Source organism: Astyanax mexicanus, chromosome 15, assembly GCF_023375975.1.
Source record: "Astyanax mexicanus isolate ESR-SI-001 chromosome 15, AstMex3_surface, whole genome shotgun sequence".
Lineage (NCBI taxonomy): Eukaryota > Metazoa > Chordata > Actinopteri > Characiformes > Acestrorhamphidae > Astyanax > Astyanax mexicanus.
The window spans coordinates 43801396-43819103 of NC_064422.1; the positions used below are offsets into that span (position 1 = coordinate 43801396).

At 38.4% G+C, this 17708-nt stretch overlaps 1 protein-coding gene across 4 annotated transcripts in view; it reads left to right on the top strand.

Annotated features, from left to right (window-relative positions):
* Positions 1–3715: 3715 nt before the first annotated feature.
* Positions 3716–17708, top strand: part of neurl4 (neuralized E3 ubiquitin protein ligase 4) — a 44941-nt gene continuing 30948 nt past the window's right edge. For all 4 annotated transcript variants that reach the window (XM_022670275.2, XM_022670276.2, XM_022670278.2 and 1 more), the window contains exons 1-9: positions 3716–3907; positions 8672–9200; positions 10388–10453; positions 11524–11957; positions 13904–14015; positions 14135–14223; positions 15003–15075; positions 16596–16869; positions 16965–17146. In XM_022670275.2, the coding sequence (XP_022525996.2) occupies positions 3743–3907; positions 8672–9200; positions 10388–10453; positions 11524–11957; positions 13904–14015; positions 14135–14223; positions 15003–15075; positions 16596–16869; positions 16965–17146 (1924 nt within the window). In that variant the 5' untranslated portion in view covers positions 3716–3742. The remainder of the gene's footprint in view (positions 3908–8671; positions 9201–10387; positions 10454–11523; positions 11958–13903; positions 14016–14134; positions 14224–15002; positions 15076–16595; positions 16870–16964; positions 17147–17708) is intronic.

A 17708-nucleotide genomic window follows, 5' to 3' on the forward strand; every position in this document is an offset into this window, starting at 1 on the left:
ACCATCGCCTCCTTTTCCTTAACCTTGCTTTCAGCTTTTTCAATCACCTCCTCCCTCTTCTTAATCATCTGCCTGCGCTCGACATCCTCCTGCCTCCGCTCCCTGAACAGCAGATCCTGCTTCCTTAATTCCCGCTCCATCCCAACAACCCTCTGCCTCATCTCCTTAACACTCCTCCTAGGCCTCTTTCTGAAGAATTCTCTCACCTCTTTTAACCACTTGCTCAACTTTTTTAAAAGCCCTGTTCGCTCCTCTCTCTTCTGTTTCGACTCTTCCCGCTTAAGCCGTTCTAGGCCTTCAAGCAGCTCCTCACTCTCCCTGGCCATCCTGTCCTCCTGCTCCTGCAGCAGGATGCCTTTTTTTATCAACTCCATCTCCATGCGAAATTCATTCGCCTCTCTGTTAGATGCGCCAGTCTGCAGGAATGTCTTTTGCACCATGTCGCCCTGAATTGACAATGACGTCACGTCAGAAGAGTGCCCGCTCTGCGTTCTTCATTTATATACCCTTGGTTCGATGACGTCACTGCGCCGCCTCAAGGCAGCTAGAGTGCAACACGGCAGGTACGTCATAGACCGACGTAAGTCAGCGGTACCTGACGGACAATATCTAGCACGGCGTCATATGACATATGACGTCATATGACGCTGCCATATTGGATGGGTCTTCTCACTCTAGGTTAGCGCCACAACTTTATAAGTGAGGAGTTGGGAAAAAAGCTTGACTTCCATATAAACCAAGTAAACTCATAATACAACTTTGAATATATCTATATATATAATTGATTCATCTATACACTTATTTATGCACGTATTAATATGTCTGTCTTTGTTAAAGGGCCTAATACAAAGTATTTATTTCAGCATGAAAGCACGCATTTGTAATGTGTGACAGTTTCCTGTATCATTACTACATCTCTACAGCCGTTTGTTACAAACCAAAGCGTGTGAAACTCGGGTACAAATTATAAGAGTTGTGATTATTATAGTTGTATTAAACACCTTTCTCAGAACAAATAAATGCACTTGGGGCGGTTGGGAGACCCATCCAATATGGCGGCCACGCTGACACGCCATGAGGCAGGCTATGAGGCGTCTATACATATGATGTCTATGAGCCAGAGTTCAATAATTTAATATAAATGTTAAGTTACGTTAACACTGTTTGTCAGATTTAATAAAAAGGTATTATTTCAAGGGAACTTACTAACTAGTTTTTATTAATTAAAAAACTAAATTTATTTATTTAATAAATTTCAGATATTCAGATAGTCCTCTTTTCAAATCAGGTAAACAATAACAGTGATGTCTGTATGCCTGTCTTTGTCAAAGAGCCTAATACAAAGTATTTCAGCATGAAAGCACGTATTTGTATTGTGTGATAGTTTACTGTATCATTACTACATCTCTGCTGTTTGTAACAAACTAAACCGTGTGAAAATCGAGTGGAAATTGGGAAAGTTGTTATTATTATAGTTTTATTAAACACCTTTTTCAGTACAAATAAATGCACTTGGGGCGGATGGGAGACTAAATGTAAGCTCCAATAGGGGACGTACCTGGCCTCTCTTACCTGCTTGGGCAACATCAACAGCAGCAGCAGTAAGCAAAGTAACCAAAATCGACTGTGGAAGAACATAAAGAGAGTTGGTGGAATATATCTGTCTTGTGCATATATACTCCACCCATGTGACGTCAAACCATCTGCATCTTAGCGCTACAGAGGTACACCCCTCGGCCCAATCAGCTCTCCCTTCTTTCCCACCCCTAAACCCATTGGCACCTCCTAAACTACTACTCTCATTTTTTTAAATATTTTTTTTTAGGTTTGAGCTGAGGGTGGAGTGATTTAAAATCAGGGGGTTTAGTTTCCACTTCATCAAAAAGGATGCACAATCCCCACAGGCTAACGAACACTACAAATCACACAGTTGAGCTGCTTCTGAATGCTGCTCAGCAACTGGTTTGTGCAAAAAGAAGGATTCCTTTTAATAAAAAGATCAAAATTCAGTGAAAATAATAGAAATGTGGGCTTTTACAGGGCTTTTATTTTTTAATAACACACAAGAATGTCTCAATGTTAACTGGCCTGTGCAAACAAGATGATTCAATTTAATTACAGTCTTAGAATAAAATAAAATAAAATAAAATAAAGAATGTGACCATTGTAAGTGATTTCATTTTGAAATGCTTCAAGGGCATTGTGTGTTTTATAACGAAGATTTACAACCTTTGTTGACCTTTTTTTAAAATGAATATTAAGCATTATTTCTAAAGATATACAGTATTCATTTCAGTTCACAGTCGCCTCTCTGTGACAACATTTGGCAGCACACCCTCCCTGCCAGCGCTGGTTCTCTGTTGTAAACACGCCCCTTACCCTAGTGATGGGAATTCCAGCTCTTTTTAGAGAGTCTGTTCTTTTGGCTCGGCTCACTAAAAAGAGCTGACTCTTTCAGCTCCACTTTTTTTGTTGCCTTTTCTAATTCATTGTGTTTTCTTTCTTTTTAAGACTATATTAAAGCTGTACAGGAACACGTGGAATTATGTAATAAAAACTGTTAAACAAACCATAATATGTTTTATACTTTAGATTATTCTAAGTAGCACATTAATCTTTGAGGACAGATCTGCACACTCTTGGTATTTTTATCTCAGTGTGGTAGAGGTGAGGTAGAGTCACCTGGAATAGTTTTCTCAGCATCTTGAAGTTCCTGGAGGTGCTGAACAATAGTTGCTGCATCCCAAACCACCTCAGTTGATCAGGCTTTGGATCTACAACCAAATAACTATAAAACTGAAACATAGCACAACAAATAAGAACATTTGTGTTTAGTTAGCTTATGTTTAGTATTTTAGACAATCTCAATAACCAATGCTTAAATAACTGTGGCTCCATATACCCTGTGTGGACTGCAGTAGGTGAATAAAAATATTAGCTATATATTTCCTTAACTATGATTAATTACAAATGTGTTGTCTTTAAAGGTGTGAAAATATTAACATTAATTACTCGGTAGGAAGAAGTATAGATACTTGGGTTTAAAATACTTCTGTAGAATGTGGAGCCTCAACCCAAGCTTTTTACTCAAGTTCAAATGTAAAAGTTCTGGTTTCAAAACTACTTAAAATATAATGTAAAAAAGCTGAAAAACAAGCTAAAACAAAATAGGAGTAACAAGGCTATTTTTAAAATGTAAGGAGTAGAAAGTTCAGATAATTGAGTGAAAATGTAAGGAGTAGAAGTAAAAAGTGAAGTATAGATAAGGTAATAAGAAGGTATTTACACTTCATTACTTGACATCTTTTATGATTAATGACAAATTTGTTGACTGTAAAAGGCTTTATGATGGCATGGACAGTATTTTAGCCAGTCATGCTTAATGACCAATCAGTGCTTTAATAACTCTGATTTAGTGACTTCATAAACACAGTGTGGAATTCTGCAGTAGGTGAAGAAAAAAGTATTTATTTTACAAACTATGATTAATTTCGAATTTTGTTGTCTTTAGAAGGGTATAATTGCTTTATTGTGCTATTCTATTAACAATATGTCAGTGGTATTTATATGGTCTTAAAATGACAATAATATCGTTTATCGCAATATTTTCTGATATATCGTGAGAGACCTAATCGGTGCAGAATCAGAAGTCGATTCCCCCGTGGTTCAATTCAAAGAGCCGGTTCTTAGAGCCGGATCGTTCGCGACCGCCCCATCAGTACTGGGCCGCCCCAGCGCGATCATGGCGGCGGAGCTGCATCCGCGCAGCGGGAAGCTCATCGGTCTGTCCAACTCGAACCGGACCGCGCAGCGGAACCAGCCCGTGCAGGAGTTTAACCACGGCCTGGTGCTCAGCCGGGAGCCGCTGCGGGACCGGGACGTCTTCACAGTTCGGATTGACAAGAAGGTAAATCGCTGTGCGGGAGAGAAAAACGGGGCGGCTGGAGTTGGCTGCTTAGCTCTAGCGGAGTTGTCCGGTCCACCTTAAATATTGCAGTAGTCGCAGCCCGGCGCCAGCGCTGTTGCTAGGCTGTAAGCAGTGCGAAATTTAAGGTGGAACGGAAAATTGGTATTTGGTCACCGATGAGCAGCGAAATGTGCTTAGTTGATGATGCGCTTTAACACGCATATGATTGATTTGTGCTCGAAAATTCAGATATTACAGCTGCATTTCTTATTTCAGTGCTTTATTTTAAGGTAAAGAGGTTATATTATCATGTATTAGCTATGTTAGTTAGCTAGCTAACTTGCTAGCTATCTGTTAGCTGCTGCTGCTCGATCAGATAGCTAGCTTAGCTTAGCTTAGCTAGATCTAGCACAGCCTAATTAGTTAGCAGGCTGGGTTAGCTAGCTAACTAACTAGTTAATTAACCTTTACTAGTTAACAATTTAGCTGATGAATACAATATTTAAAGCTTATTTACATACTCGGTTATTGATAAATACACACTTTTTAAAGTAACAGGAGATTAACTGGCTGTCCTTACTCTATGTTTATGTCTATTTTAGCTGGATGCTAAAAAGCTAGGCTACGCTAAGCTAAGCTAAGTAGCTATCTAACGCTAACAGTCTCACTGACAGCCGAGCAGTGGCAGCTTATAAATAATAAACACAGAATAACAGCTCTCGGATCTGGGTAATACTGTACATTAAGGCTCACAAAAAATAATAGGAAAATCACGCTAATAAACACTGTTACGTGGTTCAGTAATGCCTCAGCTATTTATTAACTGACATTAATTAAGACATAAGACAGGATTCAGGATTCAAACAGTTTATTGCCACAGTAAGGAAACAAATTTCCTTGTACAATAAAATTCTTTCTTTGCTTTTCCCCAAGTATACCTCATAAATAGAAAAATGAAAAATACAATAAAAGAAATAATATACTAACTAAATATTCACAAATTTTAAATTGTTGTTAAATTTACATCAATAATTTTATACTGTATTTTACAGACACGGATATATATAAGGTGCAATATCAATAAAAGTCTATTTTTATACATAAGGTGCACGGGATTATAAGGCGCATTGTATGTGACACTAGTAAGGAACAAGGGTTTCACCATGTTTCCCTTCTAAATTCACATAATTAAACAAGTGCTGGGTGCTAATCTACATAGATGTCTCTCCTGAAACATCTCCTGTTTATTTGTGTGAGTTAAGCACTAACATTTATTTACAGTAAGCTATTTTAGCATTAAAATATGTTAGTGGCACTTAGCGCTAGTAAATGCCACCTGAGAACGCTACACTGAGGAACCCTGAGCGTTTTGGAAACCCAGGGCGCTATCAGCCAGCGGGTCGTCCCGCGTAGCTAGTAGCTGTAACACGGTAAACACGCAAACTACAGTCCAATATACTTGGCTGCTAATGCAAATGCTGCTCCAGCCTTGGTGCTGGAGAAACTTTGCTCAAGACGTACCCTTTTATAATGCTATACTTCAGCAGAGTGACTTTACTGCTCCTTAATACCTGACTGGTAAAATTCATACATAAGGAGCACCGGATTAGAAGGCTCACTGTCAATTTTGGGGAAAATTAAAGGATTTTAGGTGCATCTATAGTTGGAAAACTATGGTACAAGGAAGAACATTACTATCTACAGCAGTGAGATGTGACAAAAGTGCAAAAGGTTCAGTAGAGCAATTGTAAACATTGTTACAGTGAAGTGTAGAGAGTGAGGTGCAGGGTTATTTTGTCTGAAGTAGGTTCAAGAATCCGATGGCAGTGGGGAAGAACCTGCAGGCTTGTATGTTACAAAATGTTAATGCTTTAAAATGCTGTAAATAATATTGAATCTTAACTGGAGGACTAAACTAGGACTGGAGTATTTTCTGGATGCAGCACAATGTTATTGTCTCGTATGATGAGTAAGCTAGCATTAAGAAAGTGGATTTATTTTATTTTTATGGATTTTAAACTCTTTCAAAGCGCTCAGTTAATGGCTTCCTGTAAACTGCCAGGTCCTGGATATTATGAGTAAATGCACAAAATCAAATTGCAAAAGTTTAAAACTAACATTTATGGGCATTACATCATAGATATACAGATCCTATTCTGGTCATTATGATAGTATGATACACTGGTTGAACATCTAAGCTTAATTTGAACTAGTTCTCCTTGAAATAATTGAAAGTCTGTACAATCCAAGCTGTTATAAAAATCACGTCTAAACATCTCAAATGTCCATTCAAGATAACTGTGATGCAATTTTCAGCATGAAGCACTAAGAATACATTTAAACAGCAGATGTTTATTTAGGGCTGTTTACACTGTTTTTAGTGTGACCTCTATCTGACATTTGTCTGAACAGTCTTTTCTGTGCTAAAGAACAGCGCTTCACATGAAGTTTCAGTTTCATCTTCTCCAGCGTTACAAGGCAAAGTTCAGCCTGCAGCTGGTTTTATAACCAGGAATACAAGCTCTTTGTGGAAAAAAGGGTTGCTGCTATTTAGCTAAGGATACTGCTTTAGTTTGTGTTCTGTACTTTTTATAAGCTCTTTATTGTCCTTTGACACTACAGCAATAACAGTTTAACTAGAAACACAGGTCACTTGCTTTTATTATATCACCAATGAAACCTTCACTCTGACACTTTTGTGCATTTTCCTCATTTTCTTGCATAATTTTTCACTTTTCTCCAATGAATTTTGTAAACTCTTCTAATAAATGCATGTAACTGCTTGTTGTTTCACCAATTGTTGACACAGATGTTCAGATGCACATATAAATATATTGCCTGGTCCAGTTGATTTGAGAATTGAGAGTTTCCAGTCTCTTAAAAGCCTTTTACCTGATATAAAAGTTGCATGAATCTGAATGAATCTGGCTGTGACATTGCTGGAAATCCGACATATATCAGATTTCAACTGCATATTAAAGTTGCCCAAATCAGGATTGAAAATATATAGTTTCATGTTTACATTAAGACATATATATTTTTTACCTGCTGTGTGAACATAGCCTAAGGGTTTGTCTCAGAGCATCCTAGTCTTTTTGTGTTCCTCAAAGAGAGAGAATTCTGAGAATGAGAATTATGACAGCTCCTCAGTTTAAAGTCTTCACTGAGCGCTGTCGGTTTACAGAGCTTGGCCTTCTCTTTTTAATACTCTACCTGGTTGATTTTAAATAGAATGGGAGAGACAGTGAGTCTGCTGTAGACTGCAGGGTACAGTATTCTACAGTTGCGGTTATGTAAGCAGCTCAGAGAGCTCACTCTGACCTCTCACAGTGCGTGTGTCCTTCTTTCAGCCTTCCTTAGCCCTGATTCACTCAGCCGTTTACTCTATAACACTGACATACATACAGCACAGAAACCGAGGACAGAGAGGAGAAGTGAATAATACAGAGAGAAACTGTAGATTAGACGTTTATTTTATTATGTAATGTTGAGTTACTCTTTGAGATACAGACGATGAGATTGAAAGCTAAAAAAATATATGTACTTTTGGTCTCTGCATATTTTGCTGTGTATTTTACTGTAATTTGTAATGCAAAGCTTTGCTATATTTTTAATGTCCTAGCAGACAAACTAATAAAGTGTGATACATTTACCTCAGCAGTGCTATTCCAGTCACTTTTAAGTAGGCCTGTTTGACAATCACATTATCGACTCATTGTACAATAAATGGACATAACCTCAGTAATATGTAATAATGGTGATATGGTCTATGTAGCTTATTTTATATGTTTGTTATTTACATATATAGCGGTGAACAGTATTTTAACCAGTCGTGCTAAATGACCAATCAGTGCTTTAATAACTGCATACACACAGTGTGGAATTCTGCAGTAGGTGAAGAAAAAAATATACATCTCCCAAACTATGATACAAATACTATAGGTACAATTTTGTTGTTTTTAAAAGGATATCATTGCTTTGTTATGCTATTCTATTATCATTATGTCAGGGGCATTTATTTGGTCTTACAATTACAATATTTTTTTGTTGTGATTAATTTCTGGGACTATATATTGTCTACAAAAAAGGTAAAATTTAGATAGAGAAATGCAGTCGTTCTTTTGGTAAACAAACAAATGCTAAGGCTAAGTTATCTCAGCTTGCATGTTTTACCTGGAAAACAGACAGGTTGTAAAAGTATAGTTAACTGATACTGAGTGATGCGGAATCCTTTTTTATTATGTAACTACAGCATAAAAATGTTTTTTTTTTCAGGCTTGGAAGATATGCAATATATACACTTTTTCTTTTAATTTTCTCCCATTTTTTTTAATTTATCTAGACAAATTTCCCAATTTTCTAGACAGCCGGTGGTTGGCTGTATACCCCTCATCACTAGGGATGCCTCAGCACAAGGAGAATGTTGACTAGAAGCCAAATACCACCTCTTTTTGAGCTGCTGCTGATGCAGCATTACTGAGTAGCATCACAGTGCTAACGCTCGGAAGAAAGCACGCGACTCGGTTCTGATACATCAGCTCACAGATGCAGCCTTGTGCTGATCGACATCACCCTAGGATTGATGAGGGGAAAGAGCGCCATCTACATAATTAACCACCCAGAGAGAGCAAGACCAATTGTGCCCTCTCGAAGCTCCGGCAGCTGATGGCAAGCTGCATGACCGGGATTTGAACCAGCGATCTCCCGATTGTAGTGATAGTGTATTATATATGACTCTTTTAAATGTTTATTTCACTGTTGCAGGTGAACTCGTGGAGTGGATCTATAGAAATCGGCGTGACCGCTCTAGACCCAGCTGCTCTGGACTTTCCCAGCAGTGCCACCGGACTAAAGGGCGGGTCCTGGATCGTGTCGGGCTGTTCGGTGCTGAAGGACGGGCGCTCGGTGCTGGAGGAGTACGGCCGTGACCTGGACCAGCTGGGGGAGGGGGACCGTGTGGGGATCCAGCGTAACGGACGCGGGGAGCTGCACCTGTGGGTGAACGGGCAGGACTGCGGCACCGCGGCCAGCGGCCTGCCCTCACGCCTGTGGGCGGTGGTGGACCTGTACGGGAAGTGCACTCAGATCACGGTGGTCAGTTGTGAGCCGCCGCCGAACACGGAGGGGGAGGAATGTGAGGAAGACAAGGAGGAGCGGGAGGAAGAGGCGGCGCCGGCGTCTCCGGGGGCTCTTATGACGGAGGCCTGCCGGGATCATGAGGAACGGACTGGAGCTCTGGCGCTGCCCACTGTTCCTGCTCTGGCTGCGGTGATGAACGGCTCAGCTGAGGAAGGTAGTGCACAGATTCTGCATGCCTGTAGAGTAGGGCTGCACAGTGTGTTGCCAGATAATGTCACATATGACCAAACTAATATTTTTTTTGCTGCTTGATCCGAATATTGGAATATTGTTGTATTTTTTATGTGTCCAGTAGTTGTGAAATTAATGCGATTTGTTTTTTGGCAACAATATTAGAAAAAAAATTACATTGTAATTAGGGGTGACAACCATAATTAGGTAAAAAAAAAAAAAAAAAGTTCATAGTTTAAACCAAACAATGATATAAGGATATTTAATGTAAAACATTGTCTAAGTTAATGAAAACTTAATTATTAGTGTTTCCAAATGTTTCGTTTTGTATGGTTTTGGACACAAAAAAAACCCACACTAATAATTTCTGTACATTCCTACCCAAAACCATTGGCTTTGCTCTATTCTTGCATACACAGTGTGCATGTTAATATCATAACATGTTAAATTACTGCCTAAATAACTGACTTTTAGGGTATTTTTGCGATTTGCGATATTCTTGGCAGTATGATAAAACTGAATATTCTACTACAACAGAATCATATAAATCATATTAATACATTAAGAGGAAACAAAGAAAATATATATTGTTTGTAATGTTCATAAACCGTAGCTTACCAGAGCAATGTAACAACAAAAATGTAACACAAAACTGAGTTAGAGCATCTAAACTGCAAACATACAATTAAAAGTAAATACAGTAAATAGCAAATCAAGAATGTCACAATATCAAGGTGTTTTTTGTGTCTGTACGATGCGATGTATCACACCCCCAATTTCTCATTTGTAATGAATTAATTGTATATATGTATTTTTTTGCAATATCGTGCAGCCCTACTCTTCTCTGTTTATATCAGTGGGATCACAGCAACTTTGCTTTATTACATGTTTTCCCCACTGTTTTGTTTCTTGTAGTTTAGTTTCAGAAATACTCTGAAAACCACACTGAACGACAGTTGCAGCAGGTGAAACTGTGTAGACTATGATGTAGGATTAATAAGGAACTTGTTTAATTTTTGTGTCTTATAATAGTACAGTAATTTTAATTTTGGCAACCAGGAAAATGCAGTGATGCTTTTTCACATCTGTGTATTGTGGTTGCTTGCAAAAATGCAATTGTAAATTTCATTAAATGCTTTTTTGCTTGTGTTTTCTTTTTTTTATCCTCAGTGCCTGAAGTAACGGGGGGACATAGCCGACCGGACAAATTCCCCAACAACTTGGAGTCAGATACTGGTAAGATAAAGCTAATTAAACCCGTTTATACAAAATAATAAAAGTAAAAAAATAATTTAAGCTTAAAGCAGCATTATTTATCACTTATATATTAAAATTATAAAATGAAAAATCTAACAAAAATAAAGTAGTGTAACAAAAAAAATCGATCACAAAACTAAAGTGTACATGGTTACAGAAAAGAGCAGCGAAATAAATACAAAATAGACTATTTTCAAAAAGATTGTGATATCACTATATGGAGTTTTTTTTTTTTGCATACAATATGGCACACCCCTATGCTAATACATTTTCTTATCAAGTCGATAATATGCTGTACATTTTATTAGAGTGTGTACAAAATCATGTTTAATTTGATGAAATGCAGCAAATATTGGATAAAAATAGATATTCAATGCATGAACAAGAAATTTAATAGCAGTTTTTTAAGAATCGTCCGTCACTGATGCATTTTGTCTGCATGTGTCATAAAAGAGGTGGGCAATACGACAGAGTTACTGCTCAAAGAACACATACCTGAATATACATTTCATTACAGGGTATAAAAAATACTGTTAAATTAGATAAAATATTTAATAAAAATCACTGTACTGTGCAATACAGTGTATTTGAATCGCATAATATGCCATTACTGATGCATTTTGTCTGTGTGTTAAAACACGATAAATACTATCATAAAATTGTAGTAAATATTGTGATATAATATTTTTACCATATCAACCAGCTCTAATAGTACGCAATTATGTATACTAAGGGTGGTGGCGTTACTCTTCATATGCTACATGAAAATATTTTGATGTAATATTTTTACCGAAAGGCCTAGCTCTAGTTTTGTATCTTTCAGCTTGTCCAGAAAAGCATGTATAACAGGTGTCCTTTTGCTCCAAACTTCACCTCCTCTCTAGGAAGACACCAAGACCAAGAAATGCAAATTCTCACATGATGCTGCTTTAAATCCATAAAATGCTTCAGTCCTGTCTCCTGTTTTTGTTTTGGGTGAGACGTTCCCTTGTCTCACTGTTTTTTGTTTGTTTGTTTCTCCCTCTTTTTGTTCCTCCTTCCTGCTTAAGTCCTTACGGAGCACCAGTTGTTTGATGTGTTCAACAATGCCATTGTCTCGCTGTATCGTTCGGAAGGTGAGGGTGGAGAAGACTTGGGGATAAATGGAGTTGGAGGAAGTTCCGACTCCTCCAGAGGTGGGACTGGAAGTAGTAATGGAGCCAGAGGAACGGGAACGGGAAACGACAGTGGCATCGGAGGCGGTGCTGAAGGCGGGAGCAGCACAAACAACAGTCCGTCAGGAAGTTCAGGGGGCACAGCAGGGATACCAATGGGCAGCGGTGGCATGACCACCAACGACGCACTGCTGTTTCACGAGAAATGTGGAACATTGATTAAACTGAGCAACAACAACAAAACAGCTGAGAGAAGGCGGCCGCTGGACGAGTTTAATAACGGAGTGGTCATGACCAACCGTCCACTGAGGCACAACGAGATGTTTGAGGTATGTGAGAGGTGTTTGGTTTAATGGTGAGGAGTGTGTGTGATGTGTAAAGGTCAGCTCTCGGTCTTATTAATGTGAGACACATTTCATAATGCTGCAGTTACTGCTGGTCGTGCTTCACAAGTGATTTGTTAAATTAAATTCACAGTACAATTTTAACCTATTCACAGGCATTGGCTTGTATACAGAATAAAAAAACATTTTTCTCTGCTGTAAGACAAGTTATTTATCTTCTGGAAACATTTAAGGGCATTGGAGACTCTCCTACTGGACACTTGGGGAAGCTGTCTGTTTACTCTCTCTCTATTCTACTTAATAATTAAAATCAGTAAGAGGAAGCATGGCACAGAGTGGTCCAGCAGGCAAAAGTGCTGCCACAAGGATGGGGAGATCAGCTGCCAGAGCCCTGAGAGATTTTACAATTTTCCTTGCTCTCTCTGAGTGGGTACAGTAGAGTCGCTGAGCTTTCCTCCAAGCGTTAGCACTGTGATGCTACTCAGTAATGCTAAAATGCATCAGCAGCAGTTCAAAAAGAGGCGAAGTCTGACTTCACGTGTATCGGAGGAGGCATGTGTTGGTCTTTACACTCCTTTTGTTGTGGGATATACAGCTGAGTAGCAGCTAAATTGGTAGGACAATCGGCCTAGCTAAAGTACGGTAGTAGAAAACGAGGAGAATAAAATTGAAAGGGGGAAAAAAAAAAGAGGAATCAGCCCAATTCTTGAAAATTAAATTTAGACATAAAAACTTTTTTTTTGGAAAAGTTTTTTTTTTGGAGGCCAAACTTTATATTCACTAAAACGTTGATTTAAACATGATTTATGATTTTTATCCATTTTATTTTGACAGTTGCAGATTTACTTCAATGTTTTTAAACATTTTCATCCGCAATTAGGATTTCCACTAACTTGACATATGAATTAGCTTGAATAGAAATCCACAAGATTAAGGAGTGTAATATCAGGCAAAAAACTAAAAAAAAAATGCTGGCCTGTTAAGGTTCTTCGATATGCTTCAAAATGGAGTAGACATGGTCAATATGACTATTTTATCGAAAATAAATGGTCATGTAATACATTCAAGGATTCAAGGAGATTTTATTGTCATTCGCATCACATGTGGTACATGAGGTGGAATGAATCTCACGATCCAGTTCACAGCCAAGAGCTGGCATTAAAATATATAGATTAAAATATATAGATAAAACAAAGACTACAATAAAAATAGAATATTCAAAATAGATAAGATAATGGTCATATCATATTGACAGGACCAAGGATATCATCAGGGCTTAAAGAACATTGACCCAGCTGTATATTTCATCACAGAGAGTGTTAAAAGTTCTGCTTAATTTAAAAACTGTATAAAAAATATTACTATGCATAAAGGAATGTTTGAATATCAGTTTTTGGGAATCTGCTACTAATCTGCATTTTGTTTGTGTCAAAACATTGTGTATTGTGAAATTGTCTTTAAATATTGCAATACACTACTTTTACCATATTGCGTAGCCCTGAAATAGGGTAATCAAGATTGTTCATCTTTTTATATGGAATGAATGTGAGTAGATAGGCTTGTGCTTCTGTTAGAGACCCATAAAGAACTTTTTTTTTTTAATGTGGCAGTGATTTTCCTATTTTGCACTTTTCCTTCACTGAAAAATAAGGTGGTAATGTTTGCACCTTGTTTAGTATAAAAGCTGCTTGCTATTCTTATGAAAATAGCCGAATTAAACCTTGATTTTGATATTTTTTGTGTTGAGAACAATAGTTCTCTGTCTTTTTTAGTTATGTAAAAACTATTTAAACGGTTAATTGCTCATATAGTTAAAGAATATCTCAATTTTTACACAATAATGCCCTGCCCTAGCTACAGTGTTAATGAACAGGTGTTTTTAAATGTATGAATTTTGAATATAAGGATTAATATTGTTCTATTTGTGGCAGATCCGCATTGATAAACTGGTGGATAAATGGTCAGGATCCATTGAGATTGGAGTAACAACCCACAACCCTAATAATCTGGACTACCCAGCAACCATGACCAACTTACGCTCAGGTATCTTCTGCTAGCCATTTCTGTTCTGTTGTTTCTTGCATGCATTATTTTTGTTCATTCTCTGTGAAAATGTTTGATTTTACCCCTCATACATCTTTAATCTGTGTGTTTACGGTTAGGTACAATCATGATGAGCGGCTGTGGGATTTTGACCAATGGAAAGGGGACGCGTAGGGAGTACTGTGAATTCAGTCTGGATGAGCTTCAGGTATAATATGTCTTCTATATCGCTGGTTCGAATCCTGGTCATGCAGCTTGCCATCAGCTGCCGGAGCCCTGAGAGAGCACAATTGGCCTTGCTCTCTCTGGATGGGTACAGTAGATGGCGCTCTCTCTTTCCCCTCATCACTCCTAGGGTGATGTGGATCAGCACAAGGCTGCGTCTGTGAGCTGATGTATCAGAACCGAGTCGCTGCGCTGCTTTCCTCCGAGCGTTAGCGCTGTGATGCTACTCAGCAATGCTACAGCATCAGCAGCAGTTCAAAAAGAGGCGGAGACTGACTTCACATGTGTCGGAGGAGGCATGTGCTAGTCTTCACTTCACCCACCTGGTGTTGTGGCATCACTAGAGATGGGGGATAAACAGCTGAGTAACAAATGAGAGTGTGGGACCATTGGCCAGATACAATAAATCTAATTTAAACACTCTTCACTTGACACAAGCATGCTGGCCAGTGTCCATCCTTACAAGATAACACCTCACAACTTATACATGTGTGGTCATTCCCAAGCTTTCACCTGCTTAAGAATTTTATGATCTGTTTACATCGGGGTATAGTTTTCTGTAACAGACAGTACGAGTTGAATCAGGTTAAGCAGAAAATGACAAAACTGTGCAAAAACCCCTGATTTACATTCTGATTTACATATCCCATGACTTATGGCATGTCAGTGTTCAGCACACATAAAAAGCTCTTTCTGTTTAGCACACTCGTTGCAGTGCAGTTCTGTCATAATGTATTTATTGTGTTTATTTTTGTTTTTCAGGAAGGGGATCATATAGGGCTGATGAGGAAAGCCAGCGGAGCATTGCACTTCTACATTAATGGCATAGATCAAGGTGAGCACATGATTTATAATAAAATATTATGGATATATATTTCTGACGTCAATTGTAAAAATTGGATTGAATGCAATTGGGAAATTGTGTTGTGTTGACAATATGCTGTTTTTAAGCATATTGAGGATCTCATCAGTGCTTATATAACACTGGCCCTGCTAGGGCTGGGTATCATTTTAAAATTTTCAATATTGACAGTAGGTGTGTCACGATTCCTTAAATCCTCGATATGATTTTATTTCCGATTTTAGGGTCAGTATTCGATTCTGGATTTTCTTTTTTCTTTTTTTCTTTTTTACAGCAGAGAGGCCTATGCCAGTTTTAGATTAGTCTATGGTCAGTCATTGGTTTGATTCATCCAATTTACATCTTAACATCTTATTTCAAAAGGTGGGCTTGATATAAGTGATGCAAAGTGATACAAGTGATCTGTAATAAACCACATTAGGCACTAATGGTCAAATTTAAAAATTTTAAAAGTTATATATACAATTTTATCTGAGATAAAGAAGCTCCTTAAGGTACCAAAACTATTAACTTATTTGAGGCTAGAAAAAAACAACTGTTTTTATATTTTAAGTTTTTCTTTAAGAAGATGAGAATGTCCACGTTCTCTGGAGAAAGAGCTGCTCTTTGAGCTATAGTGTGCTGCATCATTTGCGGAAGGGATCGTCGATCCTATTTTTGACTTCGATGCTCAAGACCATGACATAATTTCGATCCATTTCGATGAAATATCGAAATCGTGACACCCCTAATTGACAGTGATAAAATACTTTGAATTTGATACTGATACCAAACAATACTATTTTCCTAATTGTAACCAAAAAATCTCATTCTTATACTGTCACCATGAGAGGCTTAACATATTTATGGAACTTTTTGGAACAAACAAAGAATAAGCATGTGGAACTTTATTAAGAACAAAAAACATCACTAGCGCTGCCACTGTGATCAGCTGCCGGAGCCCTGAGAGAGCACAATTGTCCTTGCTCTCTCTGGGTGGGTAGATGGCGCTCTTTCCTCTCATCACTCCTCCGAGCGTTAGCGCTGTGATGCTACACGGTAATGCTGCTTGAGCAGCAGGTCAAAAAGAGGCAGAGTCTGACTTCACATGTGTCAGAGTAGGCGTGTGCTAGTCTTCACCCTCCTTGTGTTTTGGCATCACTAGTGATGGGGAATACTCATCTGAGTATCAACTAGGGGAGAGTATTGTCACTGATTTCCCAGAACTATTCGATTCATTTAGGTACATTTCAGTTACAATAAAAATTGTAGTTTAAATACAGAGGGAACAGTTACATTTCCATTATGGCGGTGCCCGCGAGATAAAATGGGAGACGTTAAAACTAGGAAAATGGGCTAATTCTAAAGATCGATTTAGGTTCATAGGAATTGATATCGGATCATTTAAATGAAAATCGATAATTTCATTTTGACCAAAATTAAGATATTACAGATTTTCAGTAAAATGCCTTATGTAATTCTCACTGATTCTGACTTTGTGTTGGTGTTTTAAGGTGTGGCTGCTAATCAGACCCCCGGGGTGGTATATGGGGTGGTGGATCTGTACGGAATGGCCGTTAAAGTGACCATCGTCCACAATCACAACCACAGTGACCGTTTACGTCGGAACAACGCCATCATGAGGGCGCTGTCGCCTGACGTCGGCCGGCCTCGCCCTGCCCTCTCGTTGACCCCCGACCCTGAAGCCCCGGACCGCTTGCTCTTCCATCCAAACTGCGGCCAGAAGGCAGCTATCATCGGTGACGGCAGGACTGCACTGAGACCTCAGTAAGAGGGAGTTTTATTAATGCATAAAAAGCATTAAATGAGGAAAAATATGAGTTCTGTGTCATTAATTCATTTAACTTTATTATCCTGAACAGCGCAACGGATGACTTTAATCATGGGGTGGTGCTGAGCAACCGTCCTCTTCATTCCAACGAAGTGTTCCAGGTGCGCATTGACAAAATGGTGGACAAGTGGGCGGGGTCTATCGAAATTGGAGTAACGACACACAATCCTGCCTACCTGCAGCTACCCTCCACCATGACCAACCTGCGCTCAGGTGAGATGTCTTACTGGAAAACATTTTTTTTATTATGTGTTTAAAAGTGCACATGCACAGCCTTAAAGACACACCCCTAAACCCATTCATCACCCAATGCCCCTCCCAAACTACCACTCCTAGTTTTTAGCATTTTTCCAAATTTGAGCTGAGGATAGGGTCATTAAAAATCAGGAGGTTTAGTTCTCTTTTAAATAAAAGCTAATTGAAAGTGTGAAGCTAGTGATGCATGGAAAGTAGTGATTGGCAGCAACCAAACAAGCAAAATGAAAAAGCTGGTCAAATAACAAATACTTAACATTTTTTCACCTCAATGTATTTAGTATTTGCAAAAGCAATTGAAAAACTACAATTCAAAAATAATTAGTGTACACTTTACCTTTTTAATATCACAGTCAGCAGACAAACCAATAAAGCACAATACTCGTACCTCAGCAGTGCTATTCTAATCATGAATTTACTTTAGGAGTGCTACTTAAGTGACATGTGAAGAAAAAATATACACACACAGGTATTAAGTAATCGGTAAACAAGCAAATGCTAATGCTAAGTTATCTCACAT